Source organism: Lindgomyces ingoldianus (genome assembly GCF_010093535.1).
Source record: "Lindgomyces ingoldianus strain ATCC 200398 unplaced genomic scaffold BDR25scaffold_7, whole genome shotgun sequence".
In the NCBI taxonomy this organism is placed as follows: Eukaryota; Fungi; Ascomycota; class Dothideomycetes; order Pleosporales; family Lindgomycetaceae; genus Lindgomyces; species Lindgomyces ingoldianus.
Genome location: NW_022985168.1, coordinates 706804 through 732482, shown reverse-complemented (window position 1 = coordinate 732482; position 25679 = coordinate 706804). Strand labels below are relative to the sequence as shown.

The window sequence follows — 25679 nt, the reverse complement described above, 5'->3', positions numbered from 1 at the left end:
TCAAAATGCCAACGTACCACACCAGCCCCATTTTTATCGGCCGACTGCCCGGGGTGGAAATTCGAAGTGAGGCATTGCCTTTTCCTCTTTTTCTTGAGCGCGCTCCCACGCAGCCTGCTCAGCCATTAGGAGCTCAGCAACCGCATCCACACACCCATAGAACCGCTGCCTGACATCAGTCTTGCCGAGGTAAGCACTTGTTTTTGCTTTGAGAATGTCCACCTGGTTCCATTCCTCCAAAGGAACGTCATCCAGATCCGGGACATTGAACCTGAAGTACTTCAGCCATCCCCTGCCAATGAGATCTTGCATATCCACTTCGAATTTATCCCCAGCCGTCTTAGCTTCGGCAGATCTGTCATCCACGCTATTGGCCATCTCGTTGCTTTCCTGCATTCTGTCTAAGCCGGTTCCGGTACCGACGCTGACAACAATCATCGTGTCGTTGGCGTAGCTATAAAGTTTTCGTGTTTCATAAAATAAGTCGCGTATAGGGTTATTTTTCGCTGTGCCATAATCTATCAACCCCGGCTCGATGACGGCTCTACGATCCGAGCCGCCCTGAAGATCGATGTAGCGTGGCGCTGCAGATGTTGCGCGTAGAGCCTCCCATATTGTGAGGTTCGGCGCAAGTTCAGGGCCAGCCATACGGCGAGTTAGATAGGATCGTATTAGTGCAGGGCGGTTGACACCGATTTCGACTTGAGTTGAGATTACGAAACTGTAGCAATGCAATGTGAGTCACTTCACCGGACAGGAACACTAACACCACTTACACATTTGTAGAGTCTCGCCTCTGATCAAAGAAAATCTCGTCTTGATCCCCAACCTCACTCCTCACTAGGTCCTTGGCTTTGTTCTCCAGAGCTAGTCCATCGCTCGGGGTCGATGATGCGTGAGGATCAAGTGACATGAAAAATTTAAACTTGTCCGCGTACATAGACTGCAGGAGGTTTACATAAGCGTCCCTCGCTCTATGAGGCCGCATGCGGAGTCGTCCGAGCATGATGGCAAGTAAACCTCCTGTACTCGTGCCGCCGATAAGATCGAAGATTTGGTACGGATCGACTCGACGCCCTATCTTAGTGCAGATTGCGTTCACGAGAGACTCCACGAGGAGGACTGCTGAGAGTCCGCGAACGCCGTCACCGTCGAGCGAGAGCAGAATTTTCGTTTCTCTGATCATAACGTGAGGCACTGATATTGGTGAGATTGGGGTGTGCGAGGACTCAGTCACCAGGGCCGGGTAGGGCTGCTGAAATTCATGGCCGATGGGTGGCAGTGCCCCTTCAGGTGGAAGCGCCGGAACGACTCGGGGATCTATGGGATGAAAAGCCGAGAGAGTTGGTCGGGATGAGTATGGAGAAGCGAGAGGTGGTGTATGTATCTGAGTAGATGTCACGGGTCCGTACGTTTGTGAAGAGGCTGGGCTGGGGCTTTGAGAATGACTATTTGAAAATTCTCGTGAAACAGAAGCGTCTATCTCTCCATTCCTCGATGGAGGGTGAATAGCGTCCCTAGTGGGGCGAGATGGTACATGGCCGTTGAGGATTGGACTAGAATGACCGGGCGACAACGGCGGCCATGCTCTGTAGCCAGAGGCATTCTCGTGGACTAACCGTGCCTCTGCATCCTTTGCGATTCTTCTCACCTCTGGATCTTGCGCCTTTCTAGGCTATCGTTAGCTTAGGTCGGTTTAGGGGCGCGCACAAGGTGGACTTGCTGCCGAACCCAGCCGACATCCCAAGATTCCCAAGCACCATTGAGCAGGAATTGGATCGTCGTCGGAAAAGCAGAATCGTAAAAATAATGCGTCCCTTCAATCGGCGAATACCTGACTAAGCCGAAATCGACCTCGATCAATGACATGGTTGCCCGTGCTGAGTATTTGCAGCAAAGGTGAGCATTCAGTATGGCGTTTGGGTTTATGAAAGCCGTGGTGGGAGATACGTGTTGGTTGCCACCGCCGGCCGTGTCGTCTCTCCCCACCTGCTGGCTAATTAGCATGAAATGACCTGCATTAACTCCAATAAATTTCCGCCTTTCGGACCCGGTCTGCACGGTTGCGAGTCGCAAAACGTCGACGCCACATCGCTAAACAGCCCTAGTTGCATGTGGTGTCCGGTATCGCCGTTACTGGTTCCGGGGTCTGTTTCGAAGCTCTGAATGTTTCTGGTAGGGCGGTTCTCGTGTCAAACAACTGCGAGACACATGCACTCGCACCTCCTTCAAGATAGTGCATGGATCTGCTCAGATCACTGCATGACAGAGTAAACGGGCCTATGGCTGCCTCGAGGTGAAGCCTGTACCTTTCACGGCGCTTGGAGATCTAACATTAGGGCAAAGACGCCCTTGCAATGGAAGCTCCGTAAGCGAAGCTGATTGCTATATCCCTCACTTTTCCGTGAGTTGAGGTTATGGAACTAGAAAGTTGATAACCCTTGAGCAGTGGGTAAAACAGAAGTTGTTCAGATACCGAGGGTGAGCTGGAAGTCCATTGGACGCGGCTCGGGCCGTCCGGCCGCATCCGGGAAGGCTCACTTGAGAGTCCGTCCGAGCGGTTCGTTTGTTGCGCGAAGGAGTGGCACATGATGCATATCCTTCCCAATGGATGTAGTTACATATGTTCGCAGAGAGCGTGGATGCAGGTAAAAATGCTCCAGCCCATGGCCGTTGCAGCAGCCTAACGTAAGCAGTAAACCTTCCGCTTCCTCCTACTAAACATTGTGACCCCCAGAAGCATTACCTTCAGTCTAACCATGCGCAATAAGAACTCATCATTCCTACTTACAAATCTAAACATTGCGGGGTAATCGATGAGCAACCAGTACTGAGCTTGCTTTCAAAGGTATGTCGTTTCTACTCTCAGTCCGGTGCTGATGCCAACAGATTTTGTGGCTTGCTGTCGCCACGTTGCGCCAGGCGGATCGTATTGGCCTGAACTTTTCCTTCGAGCGCAAGTGTCGTATTCAGTGCTTGTAATTCGGTCGGCATCGGAACACCGATATACACTTCCCACCTGTCGGGGCCTCGAAGGAATCCGCGAGATTCCGTCAATACTGGTATGCACTCCCAATAACGAGATCCTTCGACGGAGTGAGCCATCTCTAGTCCTGGAGACCGGATTCATCGACTGGCGAATAAGAATGCAGATGCCGCCGAATTTTCAGGACAAACCACAGGCCTGTAAAGGCCACTCAATCCAAGGGAGGAATTCGTCCGCCAGACACGGCTTCATCTCTTTAAGGACATGTTCCGCAAACCCGTCTAAGTACCAAAAGCCGGATGCCCTCTTCAACAAGACGCAGCAGTGTGCTAGCAGGATAAGAGCGCGAGGTCTCTGCAATCCCAATAGCTCGAGGTATCCTTGGTCCACCTTCTCGACCCAGAAGAGAACCCCATACTTCGGACCTATCCTACTTTCAGGAGAATATGTGAGAGCAAAGGCCTGCCGAAGCCAATGAAGTGCATTATCGTAGTGAACCCCTTCGATTTGCTCTTCTGCAGGGAGGTTGGTGAGGAACCCGTGAAGACCGACGAGTCGATAGTCTTCCGGGTTTAAAGTGTATTCGACAGGTTGAACTCTGCGACGGTGCATTTGTTGATCCATCGGTCCATTATCGATCCAACCCTGCCATGAAGGAGGTATGTCGCCAACGCCTCGATGTAGGAAGACCCACTCCGGAGCCCCGTCAGCGAAAAGGGAGCCGGCATCCTTCGGGGCTGCGAATGAGTAGACAGTTGTTAATGCGGAGAAGGCGAGGATAGCGTGGACATTCTTTTCAGAAACGTTCGTAATCGCATTCCTATACTCGGGGAGCGCAAGATCTTGATGATAGGCTGCTAGCTGGATGTATCTCATTTTCACCGTGTGGTCTGTCGATAGCCGAGCTAAGTGGAGGGCCGACACCGCAAGGATCCCTCTCATGAGGAAAGAGAACTGCTGCCCAAGCTTAGGCACATCGACTTGCCAGGGCTCCGCATCTCCTGGAAAGTTGTCACCAAAGCCATAGCAGGTCGAGATGGTCCACTGGTGAAGTAGAGACAAATCGCGGAGGGGTAAGTCGTGAGACCCAGGAGGACACTGAGGCACAGGAGGCTCTTCAACTAAACTCTCAGGTGTTTGGACTAGAGGAGGTGTGTTTGATGTTGAAGTTGAAGCCTGATCTCGAATGTAATCTGACGAGGGGGGTGAGGGGTAGACACAATCGGCTGAGTATCGAACACAATTTGAACACTGTGGCTTCTCCTCGTCACACTGCAGGAGCGTCAGACTCGACTCTTTAAGCCTGCCTTCATGTCAGGGAACAGATGATCGGAGCCTACTTTTATCTTCCGACGCTTGCAGGTAGCACACCCGCTCTTCACCTTCCGGTGCGGCCGCTTCTTGTACACTGTCCAACGTCAGCTCGGGGCCAAGCAAACAGCGAGAAGGGTGAGATACCTTTGGATTCAGACGACATAGCCCTGCCGACGATTTATTGACACGGGAGATCCTACACGGGGCGAAAGAAACGTTTTAAATTGCTGACCCTAAGCTAGAGTTGAGGGAGCATGGTAACAAAGTACTGGTCAGAAAACTTTAGGCCCGCTAACGTGGGTGAGACCCCAACATCGGCCGACCGCACTCACGAGGGGAAGATGCGCGACGATGAGAATTGAGGTTGAAGATGAGGAAACCTACTAGCCTTATGTAAGTAGTCATCCGTAGGGCTGAGATTGGGACTAGCTCTATGTCCCATGAGAGGCTAGGATGTGGGCTAGGCCACACGCATCCACCAGTCAGATGTGAAGTCTAATATTTGGCACAGATGCGGCGCACAGAAGCGATCATGAGTTGTCGATAAACCTGGACGTTTGGAGATCCACGCTCTCCTTTCTGAGTTTGAGATCTACTTGCTGCATCGGTGCGCATTATTAATCCTCGACTCAAGCGAAGCTCCCGGCCCGCTGTGTTTCTTAAATCCGTGGATCTTCTGCGAACCACAGGACCGAGAGACATCGAGAAAAAGGTGATGAGCGCAGCAGTGGACGCGAAAGATGCGACAATTGTCTCAAGCCTTCTGCACCTTGGTGGAGGGCATGGAGGTGGTGGAGGCGCAATCGGCGTGGTGCAGTATCGAGGTAATCCATAACACCAAGCGCGTTAGGTTACCATTCGAGGCATGTCACTATGCCATGGTGAGCACTACTGTGAAACGGAAGATATTCCTTTCGCCGGTTGCTTGCAGCCAAACAACCACAGATTGATATCCTTGGCACCAAGGATATGTATGGAGAGCCAAGTGTGACATGTCGACATGAAGAAATTATCGGTGAGGACTCCTTGCTGCATATAAGGCGTGCAAGGTTGTCTAAGACATAACTGCCGTGGGTATTAATTACAAAGCAAATCTATAAAAAAAAAGGACCTCAGAAGGCGGAGGTGGGAACATCTACACTCCGCGAGAACTGAACACTTTTTTTTTTTTTTTGGAAAAGAACGGTAGTAGCGATAAAGAAGTCGAACACAGGCGTGAAGTAACTCGGAGACATTAAGGTGAGGGCTGGCACAAGTCACCGAACCCATTGAAAGGGGCTTACTTGTTCTCATACGGATGCCTTTCGCGATGTGATTCTGACGCGTCACATCGATGTTGTCATGAAGGTGCAGGAAAACAAATCGCAACTGCAAGTTCGTGGTACGAATCCTTCGCCGCTTTCTTGAAACCAAAAACATGACCGGTGCGGCATGTAATTGGATTGTCGTCAAAAATCCTCACGTCTCATTCGCTGTGCGACGGCTAATTCACGAACATTATTTGTCCCTCCGCCAACCAATACCTTTCACTTTGCACAAATAGAAGCGTTCTGAGGCATCAGCACAATGAATGACGATGGGAAGAGCAAACAGGGCTTCCTCTGCTATCTACTCTGCTCCGCGACAATAAGAAAATTACCTTGCGATACAGCGATGCCTGCATATTCACTTCCATCTCACTCTTTTCACCATTATCATCCACAAGAATTGTGCATTCCTTGATTTCCCTTATCCAGCTGGGGTCCAAGGTGGCCAATCACCGGACCGGGCTGCCCGAGGAAAAAGTGCGGGCCTACAACGCAGCGCGCCCTCTTCCAAGGTTCCCTTCACACCCCAACAAGTCGCTCCTCGCCCCAGCAACCTTTTCCATCAGAAAACTCCACCACAACCATCAGAAAATCATCGGCGAGGCGATTTTCTCGATGCTCCATCAAAGCGCTATCTTTTGATACCCTATTCACGAATATTGCGACGAATTTTGCGTCGAAAACGCCGCTGCGAAGGTTCGCCGTTCGCTGTCGCACTGGGCCGCGGCGAAAGGGCCCCCGGGCCACGTACCACGCCTTACGCTGCCCATTCCCACATCTACCCGCCGTCACTGCTGCTGCCTGCCCTAGCGACATTTTTTCTCACGACAAACAACACCATCACGATAGCGCATCATGACGCAACGAGTCACCGGCCAACGCTTTCGCCAGCGCAAGCTATCTACGAAGCAGAACTTACCTGTGTTACGCGAACATGAGGTCGAGAAGCTTCCCGACGACGATGCGACGCGGCACATTCCTAAAGTCGAAACTGGCGTGGAAAAAGGAGAGGAAATCGTAAGTCGCCCCTTCCACTGCGCTAAGCCACTTTTGTCGTTGCTTCATTTCCCTTCACATCCACGCATACGAGGTGGCGCAGCCATAAACGGCATTTCACCAGGACAGGATACGGCAAAAGTCCCTGTCCTAGCGAAATATCATAAATCTCAAACCTACCTTTTGCTAATGCCATACTCTTGCATCCTGATAACAATGTTAATAGGAGCACCATCTGCAAGCCGTAATATCTGCAGCACAAGCAGCTGCATCTGGCAGCGGTGTAGCACAACTGTACATTCCAACACCTGATGCCGTCGCAAGCAAGCTGCAATATGAAGATGTCTATCCAAGACACTTCACGCAGCCTGCAACCTACATCCGGTTTTCGTCCACCGTCGAAGACATGATAGGATGTCCGTATTGTATGAATGATGAGGATGTCACTTATCTGAAGTCCTTCAACCAAAAGAAAGGTAAAGGCGTGCATTGCTCCGAAGATGAGTTCGAGGAGGTGATGAACTTTTTCGAGGAGCAATCTCAACAAAAGCAGCCCTATGCCTCCGTGGACAATCCACCAGTCTTGCCATTTGAAGACCTCGAAGCTGAATTCGATGAGACAATCAGTGAGCCTGCGCGGCGATTTGCAAAAGACATATACAACCACTGGAAGAACCAACGTTTACTGCAAGGAAACCGTGCCTTGATCCCGAATTTGAAATTCGAGACAAATCTAGAAACCGATGAATCAGATCCATACGTGTGCTTCCGACGTCGCGAGGTACGGCAGGTCCGGAAGACTCGTGGAAGAGATGCGCAGGTGACGGAGAAGATCAAGAAGCTGAGGACCGATTTGGAGTCTGCACGATTTTTGATGGCAGAAGTAAAGAAAAGAGAAATTGTCACACGCCAGCAACTTGCCATGGACAGGCAGATCTTCGAGCAGCGGACTGCGGTCAAGGAGATTAAGAGGAAGCTTGGCATCAAAGGAGACGATGAAGAGCTCCTCATCAATCAAAAGGTCAGTAAGACATCAAAAAGTTATCCTTTCGGCTTACTCACTCGACTACAGCCCGCTCCCAAGCCAAAGAAGGTCGATGTTCCTGGCGTGCCACAAAGGGGTATTCCCGGTTTGCCTAAGACTCATCAGCTTGCTCGTCCAGATGGTCGTCTTTTCGATTCTGATCTCCATTACCTTGAAGAACAGCAGGCCAAACGTGCAGAGGCGATTGAAGGTTTCATCGAGGAGAATCTGATGAAACACCAGAAATGGAACGTTGGGTGGGTTGATGCGACATGGCGTCCAATTACACCTCCTTTGGAACAAGCAGCCAAACCAGATTTCCGGCCTGTCTTCACCAGTTCCCAGCTGCCGACACCGCCGGCATCTGAATCATCTGACCCCGTTGGAGACGCCATGGACGTTGATCAAACGAACAAGGTGGTAGAAACACGAGGAAGCGCTCGAATCCGATACGGCACGCCGCCAGATGAAGACGACCAGCGTCGGTACCGCCGTCGTATGGGCCGTGGAGGACGTGTGATGATTGATCGTCGAGGTGTGAAACGTGCTAAGTTGGATGCCGTCGCCGAGAGAGTCGCAGATCGATTCAAGTACTCGGGTGATAGTAGTGAGGACGAGCAGATCTATCCAGTGGATTGGACCGATAATCTTCATATCCGATACCGAATCATGATCGAGCGACAGGGCGAAAAACAGCATGCTCAGGCCGTAGCACAGAGCCGAAGGGCCATTGAGAACCATAACCGATCTGCCTCTGGACATTTGTTACCTCCATCAGCTGCCGGCTGAGAAACTTGAAAGGAGCAGGGAACGGATTGCAGTACGGACCTTTAACTTTTACATTCGATGGGAAGAAGTGTTGGCTTCATGAGGATGAACTACTTATACCCATGCGTACGTTTTCATCGAGCAAGGAATGATGCACGATGTTGGATTCCGGATTCTCGAGCTAGGGCATATGCATAAACCAGCCAATAGCCTGGTCTATGTGCACGGGTCCTCAAAGGGACATTTTCGAAGACGAATAGGAAGATATTGACGGTGGAAGGGATGGAAGGACGTGCATGCCTGGATACCGACACATAAAAACTGTTGGATATTCCTAGGGCGCTGGATTAGGTAGATTAGTTGCTGAAACGATCAACAAAATAAAAAAGTTGAAAAAGTTGAAAACATACCAGTTAACTCGACTAATTTGCCTCTTGTGTATTTTGCTCAGCCCTGTCGTAGGGTTTTAAGATGTTTCGCTTAGCTTCCTCGGTTCACTCACTCGACCCTCTGCCTCTTTTTTGGTGGACCCGCTGAATCATGACCCGGCTTTTTCCCCACCTTATTTTGCACAACTAGATGTTCGATTAGACGATCCAACGCCTCCACAGCATCTCTCAATATCTTCTTTTCGCCAATCCGGACCAACTTGGCCATCATATAACGTCTTTCGCGGGACACATCAGAGCTTGTCAAAGGCACGACCGTCTTCTCAGCAATGTCTTCTTCAAGCGTGGTCGTATAGTCTTTCATGTGAGTGGTTATTATCTCTATAAGTAGCTGTGCGCCTTTGATCGAGATCTTATCGGGTTTCGGAAGCTTTTCTCGATCCGCTATACGGTCGAATTCATGGTCTGGTAGGAGTAGAGCTTCGATCATGATGATGAGCTCTGGAGCGATGCTTTCCTGGATGTCAAAGGGCGAGCTGGTGGATATTGTGTAGCCGTCTTCGACAACGCCTTGAGATTCGAGATATTCAAACTATAGATGTTAGATTTACAAATAGGTGGTAGCTGGGGAGAGGGTGCGTACTTTGGATTTCAGATCTTCGGCCAGAACACCGGCTTTCTCCATGACGGCGGAGGCGGTGTAAAATGGGATTTCAGCGACATCGTATTTAGCGTAGTTGTCAGTGATATAGCCATAGCGGCGGAGGAGGTCGGATCGGGGGAGCGGGCCGTAGTCGTTGAAGATTTCTTCGCCAGCTTTAATGGATTTGAGGGCTTTCATGGAGAGTGAATTTTCTTCATAAAAGAGGCGGGCCTGTCTTCGTCAGCATAAGCTGTTTCGTGGTGGAGGGAGTTGGGGGAAGGTCGCACATTATTCCTGTCTGCGTCGGCATTGAGCATATCAGCCAATGGCACCATGCCCTTCGGTAAAGCTTCATCTTCCTCCTCAGACATGTAGCCCTCTTCATCGACTTCCTTTCTAGCGTCGGTGGGTTCGATGTCGAAAGCGTATGCCATGATGGTGGAAGCTAGCTTGTGCATTTGCTTCAGCATGACCGCCTTATTAGCTTCGTTGTCCGGAAAGTCGATACCCAAAACTTCTTTATATTCCGCGATAATCGGCAGAAGTCTCTCCTCAAACCCCTTATCCGCCTCTTCCTTCCCGATCTTTCCAACCACAGCACTTGCCTGCAGCTGCGCCAGCTCATCTGGCTCCCAGAACATCAGAGTATTGAATTCTTTGGGCAGGATGTCGAAATACGCATGCCATTTTGACTCCTTCCCCTTTTCGAGCTCGTAGAGCATGACGAGGATGAGGGAGAGCCAGGGATCGAGGTCGGCAAAGGCGGACGGGATTTTGGAAGGGAGGTCGGAGTTTTCGACGGAGAGGATGAGGGAGCGGGGGATGCGGAAGAGGAATTCTTCTTCTTGGACGTCTTGCAGAGCAACTTAATCTCCATTAGCCTACACTCTCCAAAAATACAGACCTTGGCATTTAGGGATGAGAAAGACCGCCAAGTGCGCAGCAGAAAAGAAACATCCATGTACCCACTCCCCGTCCCGCATGCTTCTCCTTCAAATCAGCAAGCTGAATTTTCGCACTGATCTCGGCTCCGGAACTAGCCAGCCAGGCCATGAAGCTCCAGCTGAGGGCGTCGGACTCCAACATCTTGAAATTTTTGAAGGTTAGTGGAGGGAGCGGCGGAGAAAGGATGGCACCTGAGCAATAATAGTCGTGGAGTTTTAGCGGGATTCTCCAGGCTGATCCGAACCGAGAGGCGCTGTGATTGGCTGGTTCCTGCAACAACTGCCAATCCTTCACGGTGTGTACTGATCACGCTGGGGAAAGCGGTAGATTGTTTACCTTTCGTGAATGCAATAGATGTTCGTCTAGGGGTTTTGGATTGTCGGTGAAAGAGCCGCGTTTGTTGAGGAAATTTAGTCTCATCCTTCAGTTCAGCCCTATGGGATGGACCTGAAGATTGCTATCGATAACTGATGGACTTGGCATATCTATAACATCGTCTCTCGTTGCTGCCGTTGCCCTTTACTTAATTTCGGCGTTTGCTACTCCTGCTTCTCACCACTAAAATTCCACCTCCTTGCGATTGAATTTCAGTGCTACACGTTGACTCCTTTGGACCCCACTATCCCAGCCACCCCACTCCACGACCTCCCTAGAACCTTCCCAGAATGATAGCCCTCGGCCTCGAAGGCAGCGCCAACAAAATCGGCATCGGACTAATATCTCACCCCTCCACCCCCTCCAAACCCCCCATAATTCTCGCCAACCTCCGCCACACCTACGTTTCTCCTCCAGGCGAAGGCTTCCTGCCAAAAGACACGGCTCTTCACCACCGAGCATGGGTCGTCAGACTCATAAAACAAGCAGTCCGACAAGCAGGAGTGCGGGTGGAGGATATAGATGTGATATGTTACACCAAAGGACCGGGGATGGGCGCGCCATTGCAGAGTGTTGCGCTTGCTGCAAGGACACTGGCGCTGCTTTGGGGGAAGCCGATGGTGGGGGTTAATCATTGTGTTGGACGTATGCCTCCTCTTCCCCTTCCCCTTCCCCTTCTCCTTTCCAACACAATTAAACTCACAGAAAGCACTACCTAACTCCTCCCCCAGACATCGAAATGGGCCGCTCCATAACCCGTGCCCTCAACCCCGTCGTCCTCTACGTCTCCGGCGGCAACACCCAAGTAATAGCCTATTCGTCTCAACGCTACCGCATCTTCGGCGAAACCCTCGACATTGCCATCGGCAACTGCATCGACCGCTTCGCACGCACACTACTCATCCCAAATGACCCGTTCCCCGGCTACAATGTTGAGCAGCTCGCCAAACACGGGAGGAATTTGGTCGATCTGCCGTACACGGTTAAGGGCATGGATGCGAGTTTCTCTGGGATTTTGGCGGCTGCGGACGTGCTTGCTGCAGGCATTGGGGAAGATTTGGATGAGGGTAAGAGGTTAAGGACGGAGGAGGGGGACCTGGTGACGAGGGAGGATTTATGCTTTTCGCTGCAGGAAACGGTGTTTGCGATGCTCGTTGAAATTACAGAGCGCGCGATGGCGCACGTAGGATCTACGCAAGTTCTAGTAGTCGGTGGTGTGGGGTCGAACGAGCGATTGCAGCAGATGATGGGGATTATGGCGCGGGATAGGGGTGGCAGTGTGTTTGCAACTGACGAGAGGTTTTGCATCGATAACGGGATTATGATTGCGCATGCCGGGCTGTTGGAGTATGAAACGGGAGTTGTGACGAAGTTTGAGGATACTTCGTGTACGCAGCGGTTTCGGACGGATGAAGTGTATGTGGGATGGAGGGAATGAGATCAGAGACGGCAATTTCACCAAAACAGAGGGAACAGCGCTATACGGACACTCCGGACACTTTATCTATTGCCGCTCCTGGCTGGTTGAGGGATCGCCTTTACTTCAACAACGCATAGTTAGGAGGATGCTGCTTAAGGAAAGCCTAAGAGGCGAAGCATGATATACCCGCAATTAGCTCCGTTGGAACTACTACCCCATTGGAGACTATATCTAGCTTACCGAACTCTCATCCGCAACAAGCAGAAACAAAGCAACAAATAGAACGGTCGCTGGTCCATTAATTTTGCAGCAGCTCAGGAACATAGCCAGAGCCAGAGCTTTTAACAAGTACGCCCAGCCAAATTCTTCCCATTAAAAAGGAGGGTAGCCAAAACCACCTTCCCGCACATATCAAAGCAAGAATCATTCAAAGTGGACTACCAAGACAAAAGCGCGGGAAATCTATATAGCCCGCCCAAACCAACTCATCCTAGTAATACCTTCCCATCCATGCATGATCCGATATTGTCATCGTTATCGTCACCACAGGAAGAATCATCCATTCATTCCATCCCGACACTCCCAAAACGGGATGCCGGTATTACTATGTCTGCCTGCCACAAATGATACCTGTGCAAATGCCAGCCCAGCCAAGGATGCCCTGTCCCTCCCATCATGATCGTTCATATCGTCGTATTCATTTCATTATTCTCCTGCTTTTGCTTGCTTCGCTGTGCCAGATGCCCGTATACGCTCACGCATATATCGTACGTCTACCTTGAAGCGTATATCATGTTGATGGAGCTTTTAGATTGGATGCTAGTCGAAGCGATCTGGGTCTTCGTTCTTGGGTTTGTACATAATCGTCGTGAGGAACTACACCACTCCTTAGCATCCCGTTTCTCCAATTGCTGAATACGACAGAATGTAGCTTACCTTGTGCTTATACCTCGTCGTCGCGCTAGTCGCCAAAATATTGTCCTTAATACTCGATGTCGCTAAATGATTCAGCACGGTATGGTTTGGCATAATCAGCACACTACTATCATCCTTCATCGGGGTTGTTCCGTTCAAAATGCTCTTACTCAAGAACATAGGCAGCGTAGGCGGAGTAGGCAAATTGCTTGCCACAGCATTGGCGCGTGCTAGCCTCGAAGACTCTTCTGGGGCATCGAGATCCAGGAGATAGCGTGGTATAGATTGATGATATCTCTTCGGGGATGCGACTTGCGTAGGCACTTTCGGCTTCGGGGGTGCCGCCCCTGGGGGTTTCTGCGTGACGGGGAGTATTTCTGGGGTTGGTGGCAGCGTCTGCGGAGGAAATATACCCGGCGGAGGTTGTAGTTCTTGCACGGGAACGGGCTCCGGTTTCTTGGCTTCTTCCGACGTGGCCGTGGGTGGTTGCGGGACATCGTCCACCGAGATCTCAAGGTAGTTCATCAGGATGTTGGTGTAATCGACCGCAGTTGGGAGTTTATCCGAAGTTTTCATGTCACCATCCACGATGAATTTGAGATGGTGGGTGCCTGGCACGATATTGACCATGGCAGAGAGGACATCTTTCTTCGGGCTCGGACCGCTGTAGAAAATGCATGTCAGTAAGTGTGCGGTGAAGGGCGCAGTGTAACCTCGAGGTCAGGCGAAGCAGAAGAGAACGTGTGAAACGCAAGGCTAGAGGAAAAGAGTGAGGCTGGTTAACGGGCCTCAGGCCCGAATGTCTCAATGCATGTCTCAATGAATGACTCAATGAAAACACCCACACGAGTAGATGCAGGCAACAATCCTGGGAAGGGCAGTTGCATGATCGACCGGGCCAAGGCCTGAGGATTTGGAGCTCATAAACATGTAGCAAACACAACGCCCAACTTACTTTCGATGGAGCTTGTACTTCCTGTTCCATCCAGCAAATGTGCCTGTGACGTAGACGCGCTCGCCGGGACCTTCCCACTCAATCAGCGTTGGGACGGAAGGCATATCGCCAGTAGCAGCCCGGTACTCGTCTCCCAGGTCATCGTCCTCTGCCGTTGTGCTACTTAGCACCGAGCCCTTCCGCGGCAGCTCGCCGTCGATGTCGTCCGGGTTGATGGGACTGACCAGGTCGTGCGGGGAGATAATGGGAGAGCCAGGGGTGTGAGGTTCTTCCTCAATGGGCAGCGGCAGGCGGGGCGGGCGGCTATACTGGGAGGGCGGGATGAAGTAGTCTTGCGAGGCGTCAGCAGGGTCAATCGAGGACACCGGTTCGTTCTCAACAGTCCGACTGGCATGGCTCTCGTCCTTGGGGAGAGTAGGCACGTCGACGGGCTTTGTCTGCGGAGAGGGCGCGAGGTGCGGTGGTGCTGCTTTGGCGGGCTTCGGCGGTGTGAGCTCGCGGGCGTGTCCCTGGCCCTGCACCTGGCCCTGCACCTGGCCCTTCTGGCGGGACTGCTCGTTGCCCATTCTGTCGTCCGGGGCGGGCCTCTCTGACTTCTCCTGGAGGCTCTCGGTCGCAGCGCGCAGCTGGTGGGCGACTTGGGCGGTGGTGCTGGAGACAGCAGCAGCGATGGTGTGTGCGCGGGTGCGGTCTCGCGAAGCCGGGGCACTTTCAAAAGAGGCACTCGGAGGGGCAGCGTGGGCCTTGTTGTGGAAGCTCAGGGCCTGGATGGACTCGCGCCTCCTCGCCTGGGCTGGGTACGCCGGCGTCAGCTCGCGGGGGTGAGGGAGAATGGCATTCCTCGCGGAGCCATGTGATGTGGTCACGCTGGGCGACTGCGGATTCGACGTGGGCGTGGTGGAGCGGGATGATGAGCTCTGGTTCCCCATCGGCGGACTCGAAAAGGAAAAGGCGGCGGATGCGTAGGGCTGAAGGCGAACACAACACGTTCCATCCAGAGATCAGGGCGAGCGAGTGATCCAAGGCTCCCACGATGTCTTGGTCTCGGATGCGGGAGGAAAACCACTTGCGCCGCCGCCCCAGATTTTCAAAGTCCCTTGCAGGCCACCGCCGGAGCACAGGCCAGCGATACGTACCTTGTCTGTACACCTGCATTTCTCGCGGGACTTGTGGTGGAGTGTCTGTCTAAACACGACCTCCCCTTTCGCCACCAACGTGAGCTTCATCCATAGCTCCCCAGCATCAGACCAGCAACGATAGCGGCGGTGGAAGAGACCTTGCTTTGCTATTGGAGTTGTCGCAGTCTCCGCAGCATGACCTCGTAGCAGGAGCTGGATCGCCACCACCCCCTCCTCAGCCACCCTCCCACAATGGCGGAGACACTACAAACTGCTCTAACCGTCCTCTACTATGTCTGCTGGCCCTTCATCAAACTCGTTCACGGCATCTCATACATCCTATCGCCCTTTTGGGCCATTGCTCAATTCGTGCTGCTACCCTTCACCCATCTCGTCCACATCCTGCTCAACATCGTACTATTTCCATTCCGGTTACAGTTGCTGGAACGAGTCGAGGTACATATTTTCACACGAGCACATCCAGACTCCTCACAATGCAAGGGGTATTATGCTAAAATGCTGCATCCCAGACTATCTACATTTACCTCGGCATTGCCGGTCTGATTGGCTGCATCACTGGCGCGATCCTCCATCTGAGCTTCAACTTCCTCTCCTCGACGCTCTGCATCGATGCCGCTGCGGGCGCAAAACCACGTCTTAAGGGAAGAAGTGCGGCTGAATACAGGGCAGCAAGACGTAGAAGGAAGTTTGAAGCATTAGATCATCCGTCAACTCCACCCATGGCCATGAGAGGTGGGCCTCCGTACAGCCAGCGAGGACTTGCATCTCAGACCATTGTCGAGGAAGAAGATTCGGACTTTTAAGAGGCGTGTGTCGTGTCCCACTGGGAGTCCTTGGTCCGGATGAAACACCGTGGATATTCGCCGGGAGGACCGTCGCACACGAACTCATCTGGTGGAGGTACCGGACTTACTTGGGGGGTGGAATGTGTTGTCGCCGATGCCTGTCCAGAAGAGGAGTTATGTGGATGGGTCCGAAGATGAAGCGATGGCTGTCCACGGGGGCGGAAGAGGTTGCGCATTAGTCTTGAAACAAGAGTCAACATCATCATAATGAGATCGTGGGCCTGGAAGAGCTGGTGCTGGCAGAGTCCGGCTCAACTAACATTGTCAAAGCACTGTCATCAGCCCCAGTGGACCCATTCGTGAGCCAGTGTATGATGCATACCCCCCACGTCACTTTTTCAGTCAGTCTCTTTTTTTTAAGCAGGATACCGTTAGAGTGAAAACCAATCAATGGAGGAGGAAAGGTGAGAAATCTTACCATCAAAAATACACATCGTCAAGCACAACCAAGCCAACTCTCGCCCTTTCAGGGTATACAGCAAAGCGTGGTTCCCAATCGTTGAGAGCGTGACCAGAACCGATCCGATTAATGTCCTGCGCAGTAGAGCCTCGATGGGTTTCAGAGAGTTCCGGTACCTTGGACGCGTACTGGGGCTTGTTTGCCGCCCTGCGCTATGTAGAATACGGCGGAGCCCTCGTGTAGTCGAGTTTAAAGTGGCGGTAGAGTTAGGCATGCCGCTGAATTGTAGCAAAGACCTCATGAGATAGATGAAGATGCCAGTAAGAGCTAAGTTGATGATGACATCAAAGGAGAGAAGTGGTATTGCCACTTTCAGAGGAAGTCCAATCCGGCACCGGCCATCGTCGGGGGACAACTCTGCGATCGGCCATGTGAAAGCGCATATTGCAATACTTCCAAACCCCATCGTGATCATGAGAATTCCTCCGAGCCAGATCCAATCCTGAACTCGCCGCACGTACGGTGCTCGCATGACGTGTGCCCGTTCGACCAAGAACACATACCTAGAAAGAATTGGATCAGCTTTGAGGGATGGTTGAGTAGGAACGACGTGACTTCTACTATATCTTCTCACTTAACTTAGAACATAACCAAGGTAAAGTTTATTTGTTAAAACTCTTGTTGGAATTGGAGACAGCATTAACAGGATGGTAATCATTGTTTTAATTTAACCTTGTCATATGTTCCGTCAGGTAGAATGATGCAGTATCTTTTTCGGCTGTAGAAAAAGAAGGACCATTTGGAGCTTACATTGTTCCTTTGCTGCTAACGTAGAAGATCAGGCAAATGATAATGGCGGAACTGCAAGCGGGTGCTGAGGACAATTGAAGACCATTCTCCAAGACCGCTGCTGTGAAGACAAAGGTGATGGCTAGAAGATAGAGAATGAGGACGAAGGTGCGTGTTAAATTTAACGTTTTCAGTTTTTTCCATTCGAGTTGTTTAGCGCGGTACCCTGGACTAACTGTCAGGATGCACTTCACACAGAGAGAGAATACCTACCAAACATTGCCGCCAGGACTAGCATGCAAAACAAAGGAGCCAACGTGTAAACGACTCGAGAGGCCTGAGACTCACCACACACGATGGGTAAGGCGTTTGTCGGTTTCTGATTTTGAGTGGAGTTGTGGAACTGCCTTTTTCCGACTGCACTGGCGAGGGCGAGTGGTGCCCAAAACCACCCCATCACGGAGAATCTAGAGACCAAGCCAATGTCGAGCAACATGTCATAGGGATAGTAGGAATGAAGTTAAGTTGAGGATATGCATAGAGTCGGCCGAACTCTAGGCAAGGTTGCGGAGTCTCGAGCCGGTGCTAGGTCACAGCGTCCAACTTTGAAGGGTCCCTTCGCATTTGACGGCCCATCCACTCTAGATAGGGAAGGAACGACATCGAAATCAAAATCAGACCTAGGGAACAACCCGCGATCGCGGTTGCGAAGGTATTCATTGCTCCAATTGCACGAGGGGGGCTGGAAGCCCAAGTCGCCAGGAAGTGAATCGTTCGAGAAAAGCGACTGGGTTGATTCTCCTAGCCACAGAATTCAACAGAATAGATTTGTTGCGCAAATTGGGTCTGTGAAAGAATTGTGCCAGGTGAGGAAAGGATCTGTTCTACAGGACAGCCAAGGGGCGTTGAGGGACTGACAAGAAAATGAAAATGCGGTGGATTGCGATCGTCATTGGACGTTTAGAATGTGATTGAGAAGCGGAATGGCTGTAGAGATAGTGCTGCCAGCTCCACGAAGCATGCTGTGAAACCACCATCACAGCCACGTGGCGATTATTGAAGCCAAGCTGAAGGAGAGATATCAGAGAGTGGAAGCCACAAGCGGCCTTGAGATGGCGAGTCCAGCAATGAAAACGGAGGGGGATCCTCTAAGGTCAGTTACTGCAAGGTCGGAGCCGTACCTAGTGACTTGGTATAGAGCCGGTGATCGGCTTCTGAAGAGGGCATTTTCGCTTGGCTCAGAGACTATGAATTCATTAAGTGCTAAGCAGTGGCTAGCTTGACTGTTAGTGGATAGTGAGTACTCCTTGGATGGCCGAATAACAAAACATTGTGGCTTCTAATACAATAAACAAGCATCCCAAGATCTTCTCAAGGGCGCCGCTACGGTCTCAAAGGGACCACAAGTTACCATATGTGTCGTCTAATACGATAAACAAGCATCCCAAGATTTCTCAAGGGCGCCTTACGGTCTCAAAGGGACCACAAGTCGGCATGTGTGTCGTCTAATACGATAAACAAGCATCCTAAGATCCTCTCAAGGGTGTCTCCAGTCTCAAAGGGGCTATAAGTCGACATGTGTGTCGTCTAATGCGGTTTTCATGAAGCCTTTGGCTGCCGGGAGAAGATTAAGGCCATCGAATCTAACGCACAACAAGCCCTGTACGCAGGCCTTCATCAGTTGCACAAATGCATGCCTCTGAGACATTGGAGGCTGGAGACCTTAGATTCGTTATCTCACTAGGGTGTTGGCCCGCATTCGTGTGTAGAGGAGTCTTGATCTGGTGACGTGCAGACAAGTGAACTTGGAAATTCCTTGGCGCCATCGATCGCAGTTGAGAGAATGTTGAAATCTCGGCTGCTTCTCATCTCGACAGCGCATTTCTAAATCAACAGTGGCACGGAGGGGAGTGCGAGGGTGGAACTGCCGACAGTTGGAATATCCCGCATGTGATGTTGAAAAGTGAACGCAAGATGGCCTAGTATGGACTCAAATGTGACGAGATGGGTGGCAAGCGACACGACCTAGATCAGCGGGAGGTAGGTTGCACGATGAATGGTGAGTGAGAAAGTCTAGCCGGGGCCAGAATCGCCACATGAGCGAAAAGGGACTTCTTTATCTGGAGAGAACATTCGAACGATGAAAGATTCAGACCTCGCAGTCACGCGACGGCGGAAGACACGAGGGATGTGCACTTTGAATGACGCTCCTCTCTGTTGGGAGAAGCCCGGCAACGCTCTGTGCTCGGCTGAGCAAATTGCGGATGACAAGAAAAAGAAAGCGGGCAGAGAAAGAGTCGCGCGGATCGCGGCATGCACGGTATCGTCATTCGCAGACGCGGCCAAGCGGAGCAGCGCTGCAGCAGCACAGCCCTCAGCTCTCGTCATGCCCCAAAGATAGAAAGAAGAGTAAGAGATTACTGTGCTGGACGAGTGAAGCAGAAGATAGAAGATGAGTGTGTGCTCGCAGTGACGGGCGAAAAAAGCTCGTCGTCGTCAGATGGGGTGGTGCCGCGGTGTGCTGAGGTTGTGCCACCTCCAGCAGTCGTCGTTTGCGGAGGAGCTTGCGAGAGCAAAGGTCGCGTTGAGTGCGGTGGCACCCCGCGAATGGCGCCGACGAGGCCGACTGGGGGGAGAAGGCCAGGGGGCCTGAAGCGAGGTGGCGGCCCAAGCGTTCCCAAATTTCCGTTTGTACTTAGCCCTGGTTCCAGGGCTTGGAAAGTGCAGCGCACAGCCAGCCAGCGCCAGCCTCAACACCACCTGCGCACGCTGCTTTCTTCTTCCTGCCCTCTTTCCCCGTCTTTTTTTGCCAATAACCCCCGCGACTCGGAGCGAACGCGCCTCATGCCATCTTGACCTGCTCGCCGCCGCTATTTCTACCGCCTCTCTTCCGCCCTCTGTAACATCTAATACCCCTATCTCGTGGCTCCCCTCCCCCAAGCTGCAGCACGCGCGAAAAGGAGGCCGCAGATTCACAATGCGGAAAAGCCTCGTCGCCTTTATTCTCATCACCATTGTCGTCCTTGGCCTCGCGGTCCAGCACGTGTGGATTCTGCTCAGTCTCCTCATCACCGACTATTCCCAGTATGCCATCTCGCGCGCCGACCTCCCTGCCCCCAAGTCCAACGCCATCAACGACCGACCGCAATTGATCCCCAAGATCATCCACCAGACCTATGTCAATGATAGCATACCGGCGCATTGGAAGGGCCCGCAGAAGAGCTGCATCGACCTTCACCCCGATTATGAGTACAAGGTTCGTGGCCCGGCGTCGCTCGACGTGGCCGTGGAGAACAAAGGCTGATCAGCATGTCTAGCTCTGGACTGATAAGAAGGCTCGGGAATTTATCGCTGCTGAGTATGCAACCACCACAGAGCGTTCTAGCGAGGAGAGCTAATTGCCCTCAGATACCCCTGGTTCCTCGAGAATTTTGACGGCTACCCATACCCCATTCAGCGTGCCGATTCGATAAGATACTTTGTGTTGCACCACTTTGGCGGCATCTATATCGATCTAGACGACGTATGTTTGTACCTTCGCCGCAGACGTGGCGTGCTGACCTCATGGACAGGGATGCAATCGCAGCCTCGACCCGCTCCTCGCATACCCTGCCTGGCTTCGCCTCACAACTCCAACCGGTATTTCCAACGATGCTATGGGCGCTATTCCTCGCCACCCCTTTTTCCTTAAGACGATTGACTCACTGCCCAAGTACAATCGCCGATGGATTCTCCCGTACATTACCGTTATGGGTACCACCGGACCTCTGTACCTGAGCATTATCTGGAGGCACTATATGAATGGAAACCCTGGACGAGATGATACTGTGCGCATCTTATTCCCTGATGAATACAACAACCATTCCTGGAGCTTCTTCACTCACCATCTTGGAAATAGTTGGCACAGCAGTGACGTTAAGCTAATATTCTGGGTAAGCTTCCGCGTCCGGAAATTACCGTACCCTCAGCGCTAACTTGTGCAGATGGGACAACACTGGCTACTGCTCACCTTCCTTGGGTTTGCCATTGGATTTTCGCTTCTATTCTGCATCTACTCGTTCTGCGTCCGTCGACGACAAGCCGATACCAAGGGCCGGTTCTCGTACTCGCGGATCCCCTTCTACCGCCGAATAAGCCAAAAAGACATTGAACTCGACGATCGACACGAAGTCTAAAAGCCTTCATTATTCGGCATACTTTCTGATTTTAATGAGCGACTCGTTATTTTGTAATACCATTGTTGCATTTCACCGGCGTGTGTCCAGGTTTCACGGTCGCTTCCAAGCCCATCGATGCTGCTGCATGCATATCTCTTCCAAACGCCTCGTTTCGTCTTCTATTCTTATGCATAATTTTGGATGGAGCGAGGTTGTCGTAATCTGGCATCGTCCTCCGTTCTGTACTTATTTTAATCTGCGTTTTGAGAGCAAGCAAGTAGGCGTCGGGGTATACATAGAGCCTATGGCACACACGCCATTGATGTTGTGTTGATGTTCCGTGGGATAACGGGAACTGAATTGTACGGTATAGGGGTAGGGTGGTCTGATTCTGTCATGTATGGCCTGTTTGATGATTCCACATGGGCAAGGTCCCGCCCTTGGCTGGGAAGGTAGTTCAATGAACTGATTGTCAGTCATCTTATGTGACATGTACCAGCTGCGTGTGCTGGTTGCTTGACTATTAATTGAAGGCTTCTATCGGAATCTTCGGAATCAATGCGGAAGGTGGTCTGGGTTGAGGTGTGTTCCTGCGCATGGACCCACTTTTTATTAGTGCGTCACGTGAGGGTTGCATCCGCCGGCTTCCGGTTCCTGACTTGCTGCTTCTGGGGATTCTTTGCGAGTGGATGCTGGTTGAAATGCTCAAGTTACGGCATGTTGTGCCTTTAGAGGAAACAATTGTGTAGCTTTTAAAATAATATCTTCGCCAGTGCCTTGGTTACAGTCTCGTCCCCTACTGCTGGACAGAATACCCTAATTCCAGGAATCAGTGTAAGCTTGGTGGTGATGCAGCTGAAGAATGTTGTACTTGTATGGAGCCTCTAGGGCAGTCATCTTAGATGAGAGGTAAGCACTAGTCAATAGTGCTATGGTCTGGTTATAATCGATGCCATAGCATGGAAGAAGGATTTATAAAGCGTGTGTGGAGACCATCCCTAGTGTCGAACAAGAAGACCTCGGAAGAGACCCCGTCTCTGAGGCTGCAGTGGGTGGTTAATTTTCAGCCGAGATGCAGCACAACTCCTGGGCTGGAATCTGTCAAACAAGGAGATGGCTGAGCAGTATATCTTCAAGACATATTGAGACATGTCTTCCCGGATCTATATGAGAGAATGGTACAGTATGAAGAGCGAAATAGTAGATTTAAAAGCTGGTAGGTGGGATGCAAGGAGCTGGTAGCAAAATTGATAAAGAGCGTGAAGCAGGCGGAAATTGGAACAGGATTACGGAGGGTGGAGGAGAGGGTAAACATGCACAATCTAATGTCTAGCATGCTGGTAGTAGCATCTGCTGCTTCCTCATCATCGACCATAAAAGCTGTAGCCGAGGCTATATCGACTTCCGGTTCTCCAACCCAAATTCTTAACAAGTCACTCAGGCGGTAATAGTAGCTCTGGGTTGGTTGACAACATGGGGTCGAAGCCGTAATTGAAGTGGGTGAAGTATCAATTAATCCGATACACTTTCCTGCAGCTTAGTTTTTGTATCGTGAACCTCGGAACACAACCCCAACACACAATTACAACGTTGTTCAAATTAACATTTCTAAACTGCCTTCTTCTCTTCTCTCTTCTTTACACCCACTCATGCTTTTAATTTATGTCGTTTGTCCACTAACGGCACTGCCTTCAATAATCGACTACTACGTGTTATATCTATCATCATAACTAGGCCTCACAGGTGCTTTGAGCATAAATATGAACACAGGCAATATTTTATAAGCCCGACGCCTTTCACTGCGGTCTCCCAGCTTCTGGGTATCAACCGTGACTATTCATCAAATGCTACCACCCACTCAACCTCAAACCTCGCGCTCGAAGCTTCCCGCTGCCGGGACAAGATCGTCGGCCTCAACGCCGCTATTACGATCGGCGAATGGCGTCTCGAAACTATCCAAGCATACGTCGTAAATACCATGAATGAGCCTTATGTACGAGCATCTTGGCATGACCATCTACGAGACTAGAAGGTTCTTGAAAGGCGTTCTAGAAGTCGTCTAACGTTCTCTCGAGACACAGCACAAGCGGACGAGGGAAATAGTCCGGTGGAAAGCAAAATGGAGACGAATACTGGGGAGTGAGGAGTTTGGGTGACATAGATGGAAGTGGAGGCAGTTCAAGCGGAGGCTATGGAACTACCACTGTTATTTAATGGGCAAATACGCATATGGATTCCCAAGCCTACCTCTGGATCTTCTAAACGCCACTCAACAAAGTGCCCTCGAACATTAACTCAATCGGGCTCTGCCCTCAAGTTCTCAAACATAAATGTCCCACCGGACATAGCTATTCGCAGTTTTGTTCGCAGTGCAGATGCTCTAAGTAGAAGACCTGCTACTTCAAGACACTCACCGTGTCTGAGATGAATAGATAGACTCTCCCTAAGTTCATGAAATACCGAACTTGGTAGTTGGCGGGCAGTTTTAAGACTTCAAGGAGACCTGCCGTAGGGGGAAATCATCATTAGAAGAAAGAAGCAATATGTGCTGATGCAACAGAGTGCCAACACACCAGATTCAGTACCACCAGTACTATTTCTAGGACGCATCCGTTTAACGTCTCAATTGAGCTTGATGAAACTTCGAGAAGATTATGCCATTGTTGGTTAGCAGCAACTCCGCACGACCAGCACTCCTAGATGATGGCTCAAGCATGCTCAATGTTCCTTGAGTGAAATTAATTCGTACCCCACTGCGGTGCATGCAACATGGGTCCGTCTCGCACGTAGTGTGTACTATTACCCATGAGTTAATCCAGAATGTGCTGAATAGTGAGCCGATTTTTGTTGTTCGTATCACGACATATTTCAATAACTTCTTCCACGGTAATGCCGCAGGAGGTTGCACTTTTGCCAATACTGCATAACAGTTTTTTTTTTGGAAAGGGCGTCCATTCGTGTGATATTTGCGCCGGCAAGACCGAGTCCCTCACCGGAATTATTTTCCTTTGGCTCGCATCTCGAACCAGGCCTGTTGTGGCTTACCGGGACTACCCGTGAAAACACTGCGCGGCCAGGCTAAGGAATCGGACCCAGCCTCGAGAAAGTTCACCGGTTGTTAGCCCTCCGCATAGGGCTGACAAGGGAGGTTACAGCTGACCCTTCGTGGGGGCTGACGTTACGAATTGCAGCCTCCTACATGCGGAATTTTGTGAAGCCTTGCAGATAGGGACCCTTCATTGAAGCTAGAGATGTTTGGACCAAGCCAGACCAGATCTTGAAATTTCTGACCGAACCTTGAGCGATCTCGCGCCAGAGGCCTTGGAGAGGCCTTGGAGATTGGGACTCTTCGTGAAGGCAAGAAATTGCAGTGTGTGTTGGTCCCTGCTCTCTGCTCGTTTTCGGCTTGGGCCTGTCCGCAAGGCAGGCAGTTTCTCATCCACATTCGCATATTATTAGCGAGGCAGTCAAGCCATCGATCACCTTCCTACGTCTCTCCTGCGCTAGAAGTTGCAGTGCTGAGCTAAGTGCTTCGCTTCCTCGCTCTGACTGACATTCTAACATTGTTATTGGCTAAGCAGTCAAGCCACCGGCTGCGTCCCAACGTCTCTCCAGCGCTAGAAATTGCAGTGTTTACCCATTCTGGTCAACAAGCGCTCCTGTGACTGACATTCTAACATTGTTATTGGCTAAGCAGTCAAGCCACCGGCTGCGTCCCAATGTCTCTCCAGCGCTAGATATTGCAGTGTACAGGGGGCTCTCATGAGCGGAGTACAGTCAAACCCCGCCAAGCCGATAGGAATCCAGCCACGTCAATTCAATCGCCTTACTGAGGGTATCGGCTCACTAGGGTTGCCAAGATGTGTCTTAGCAATAATTTAATTATATAAGCTAACTATCTAGTGTTTGTTAGCGCTAATGTTAAGCCTTATAGGCTTAATATTGCCTCTCTAGGCGCTTAAGTTGGCGGATGTCTGTATTAATTGCTGTCTCTTAGTGTTGTTAGTATTGTAGGAGTAACTAAATAGCCTAAATTACTTAATAAGTTATAGGTAAAAGTATAATCTTACTTTTATTTTTAGCTTAAGCCTCCTTAGTATTAACACTATTGTTATGCTTTATAACTATATTCTTAAGCATTTAATCTTCCTCCCTAATATTAGTGTCCTTATTAATTAGATTAAGAAAGTTACTAAGGCTTATTATATCCTATATCTAGCTAGCCTCCTGCGTACAATTGTATAGGCCTAAGAGGTCTAGTTCTAGCTGGAGGGGTAGCTGCAGTACCTGTAGTAGGATAACTGTACTGCAG

General features: G+C 50.9%; 12 protein-coding genes across 12 annotated transcripts; 5 read left to right on the top strand and 7 right to left on the bottom strand.

Moving 5' to 3' along the window:
* Window positions 1-33: 33 nt before the first annotated feature.
* BDR25DRAFT_216440 (FabD/lysophospholipase-like protein) lies at window positions 34-1869 on the bottom strand (the record flags this gene model as incomplete). Its single annotated transcript, XM_033684874.1, has 3 exons — window positions 34-721; window positions 777-1666; window positions 1720-1869. The coding sequence occupies 3 exons, from the start codon at window positions 1867-1869 to the stop codon at window positions 34-36; spliced, it is 1728 nt and encodes a 575-aa protein (XP_033551029.1).
* A 1010-nt stretch (window positions 1870-2879) lies between these two features.
* BDR25DRAFT_119863 (uncharacterized protein) lies at window positions 2880-4698 on the bottom strand. The gene is made up of 3 exons (XM_033683685.1): window positions 4445-4698; window positions 4327-4394; window positions 2880-4258 (listed from the first exon to the last, which is right to left on the bottom strand). Exons 1-3 carry the CDS (start codon window positions 4461-4463, stop codon window positions 3167-3169), a joined length of 1179 nt encoding a protein of 392 aa, XP_033551028.1. The 5' UTR covers window positions 4464-4698; the 3' UTR covers window positions 2880-3166.
* Window positions 4699-5188: 490 nt separating this feature from the next.
* On the bottom strand, window positions 5189-6423 carry BDR25DRAFT_351719 (uncharacterized protein; the record flags this gene model as incomplete). The annotated part of the gene is made up of 9 exons (XM_033694902.1): window positions 5189-5329; window positions 5412-5435; window positions 5485-5546; window positions 5584-5617; window positions 5670-5764; window positions 5818-5908; window positions 5940-6036; window positions 6066-6092; window positions 6131-6423. 9 exons carry the CDS (start codon window positions 6421-6423, stop codon window positions 5189-5191), a joined length of 864 nt encoding a protein of 287 aa, XP_033551027.1.
* BDR25DRAFT_340753 (uncharacterized protein) lies at window positions 6139-8574 on the top strand. The gene is made up of 3 exons (XM_033693536.1): window positions 6139-6624; window positions 6830-7624; window positions 7676-8574. Exons 1-3 carry the CDS (start codon window positions 6463-6465, stop codon window positions 8414-8416), a joined length of 1698 nt encoding a protein of 565 aa, XP_033551026.1. The 5' UTR covers window positions 6139-6462; the 3' UTR covers window positions 8417-8574.
* Window positions 8575-8633: 59 nt separating this feature from the next.
* BDR25DRAFT_119819 (SET domain-containing protein RMS1) lies at window positions 8634-10525 on the bottom strand. The gene is made up of 5 exons (XM_033683684.1): window positions 10393-10525; window positions 9715-10292; window positions 9428-9658; window positions 8806-9376; window positions 8634-8737 (listed from the first exon to the last, which is right to left on the bottom strand). Exons 1-4 carry the CDS (start codon window positions 10511-10513, stop codon window positions 8894-8896), a joined length of 1413 nt encoding a protein of 470 aa, XP_033551025.1. The 5' UTR covers window positions 10514-10525; the 3' UTR covers window positions 8634-8737; window positions 8806-8893.
* A 406-nt stretch (window positions 10526-10931) lies between these two features.
* On the top strand, window positions 10932-12456 carry BDR25DRAFT_255869 (peptidase M22, glycoprotease). The gene is made up of 2 exons (XM_033686383.1): window positions 10932-11392; window positions 11479-12456. The coding sequence occupies exons 1-2, from the start codon at window positions 11038-11040 to the stop codon at window positions 12183-12185; spliced, it is 1062 nt and encodes a 353-aa protein (XP_033551024.1). The 5' UTR covers window positions 10932-11037; the 3' UTR covers window positions 12186-12456.
* A 460-nt stretch (window positions 12457-12916) lies between these two features.
* On the bottom strand, window positions 12917-15069 carry BDR25DRAFT_119808 (AMPKBI-domain-containing protein). Its single transcript, XM_033683683.1, has 3 exons — window positions 14038-15069; window positions 13104-13746; window positions 12917-13043 (listed from the first exon to the last, which is right to left on the bottom strand). The coding sequence occupies exons 1-3, from the start codon at window positions 14964-14966 to the stop codon at window positions 12987-12989; spliced, it is 1629 nt and encodes a 542-aa protein (XP_033551023.1). The 5' UTR covers window positions 14967-15069; the 3' UTR covers window positions 12917-12986.
* A 248-nt stretch (window positions 15070-15317) lies between these two features.
* Window positions 15318-16186, top strand: BDR25DRAFT_119801 (uncharacterized protein). Its single transcript, XM_033683682.1, has 2 exons — window positions 15318-15611; window positions 15686-16186. Exons 1-2 carry the CDS (start codon window positions 15408-15410, stop codon window positions 15977-15979), a joined length of 498 nt encoding a protein of 165 aa, XP_033551022.1. The 5' UTR covers window positions 15318-15407; the 3' UTR covers window positions 15980-16186.
* BDR25DRAFT_385633 (uncharacterized protein) lies at window positions 16187-17458 on the bottom strand (the record flags this gene model as incomplete). Its single annotated transcript, XM_033697950.1, has 2 exons — window positions 16187-16984; window positions 17232-17458. Coding segments are annotated over 2 exons (819 nt in total), but the record flags the coding sequence as incomplete, so codon positions are not given.
* A 2485-nt stretch (window positions 17459-19943) lies between these two features.
* Window positions 19944-21849, top strand: BDR25DRAFT_255860 (mannosyl phosphorylinositol ceramide synthase SUR1). The gene is made up of 5 exons (XM_033686382.1): window positions 19944-20466; window positions 20528-20568; window positions 20619-20733; window positions 20783-21142; window positions 21194-21849. Exons 1-5 carry the CDS (start codon window positions 20188-20190, stop codon window positions 21383-21385), a joined length of 987 nt encoding a protein of 328 aa, XP_033551020.1. The 5' UTR covers window positions 19944-20187; the 3' UTR covers window positions 21386-21849.
* On the bottom strand, window positions 21432-22680 carry BDR25DRAFT_391980 (uncharacterized protein; the record flags this gene model as incomplete). Its single annotated transcript, XM_033698177.1, has 7 exons — window positions 22378-22680; window positions 22239-22303; window positions 22153-22169; window positions 21992-22071; window positions 21864-21939; window positions 21681-21806; window positions 21432-21589 (listed from the first exon to the last, which is right to left on the bottom strand). Exons 1-7 carry the CDS (start codon window positions 22516-22518, stop codon window positions 21432-21434), a joined length of 663 nt encoding a protein of 220 aa, XP_033551019.1. The 5' UTR covers window positions 22519-22680.
* A 336-nt stretch (window positions 22681-23016) lies between these two features.
* On the top strand, window positions 23017-25200 carry BDR25DRAFT_351711 (uncharacterized protein; the record flags this gene model as incomplete). The annotated part of the gene is made up of 15 exons (XM_033694901.1): window positions 23017-23076; window positions 23121-23336; window positions 23368-23424; window positions 23471-23572; window positions 23610-23736; window positions 23816-23838; window positions 23880-24029; window positions 24081-24156; window positions 24201-24423; window positions 24464-24578; window positions 24617-24718; window positions 24795-24858; window positions 24896-25012; window positions 25065-25080; window positions 25140-25200. The coding sequence occupies 15 exons, from the start codon at window positions 23017-23019 to the stop codon at window positions 25198-25200; spliced, it is 1509 nt and encodes a 502-aa protein (XP_033551018.1).
* Between the last annotated feature and the right edge of the window lie 479 nt (window positions 25201-25679).